Raw genomic sequence first — 354 nt, 5'->3', positions numbered from 1 at the left:
TCCCAACCTGGAGACGGCAACCCTGAAGGCCAAATGCAGAGACCCCCCCTCCTCCTCCTCCCGTCCTAACGGACTGATTCCGTCTCCTAGCACCGCCTTCCTTCGCCCCGCCCCCTCCTGCTACTCTCAGCCAATGGCAGAAGCCCAGGGATTTGCCCCTCCCCGGCTCGGCGCGGCGATGACGTCACAGGCGGGCGGCCGCCCTTTCCGCGCCTGCGCCGCCGCCGTGCGTCTTTCGCGTCGCCTCTTTCTCTCCCCTCCCCCAAGATGGCGGCGGCCAACAGCAGCGAGGCGGTTTGTGGCGACGGCCCCGCGGGCCTCAAGAGGGCTCACCTGGGGATTCCCGAGGCGGTC

At 69.2% G+C, this 354-nt stretch overlaps 1 protein-coding gene across 1 annotated transcript in view; it reads left to right on the top strand.

Moving 5' to 3' along the window:
* The first annotated feature begins 212 nt into the window (after window positions 1–212).
* VBP1 (von Hippel-Lindau binding protein 1) overlaps window positions 213–354 on the top strand; it is a 14,644-nt gene continuing 14,502 nt past the window's right edge. The window contains exon 1 of the mRNA XM_015429161.1: window positions 213–354. Coding sequence (XP_015284647.1) covers window positions 268–354 — 87 coding nt within the window. The 5' untranslated portion in view covers window positions 213–267.

This window comes from Gekko japonicus, unplaced genomic scaffold (genome assembly GCF_001447785.1).
Source record: "Gekko japonicus isolate JY-2015 unplaced genomic scaffold, Gekko_japonicus_V1.1 scaffold2684, whole genome shotgun sequence".
NCBI lineage: Eukaryota > Metazoa > Chordata > Lepidosauria > Squamata > Gekkonidae > Gekko > Gekko japonicus.
The sequence above is the reverse complement of the archived record's forward strand: the minus strand, read 5'-3'. Positions and strand labels throughout refer to the sequence as shown.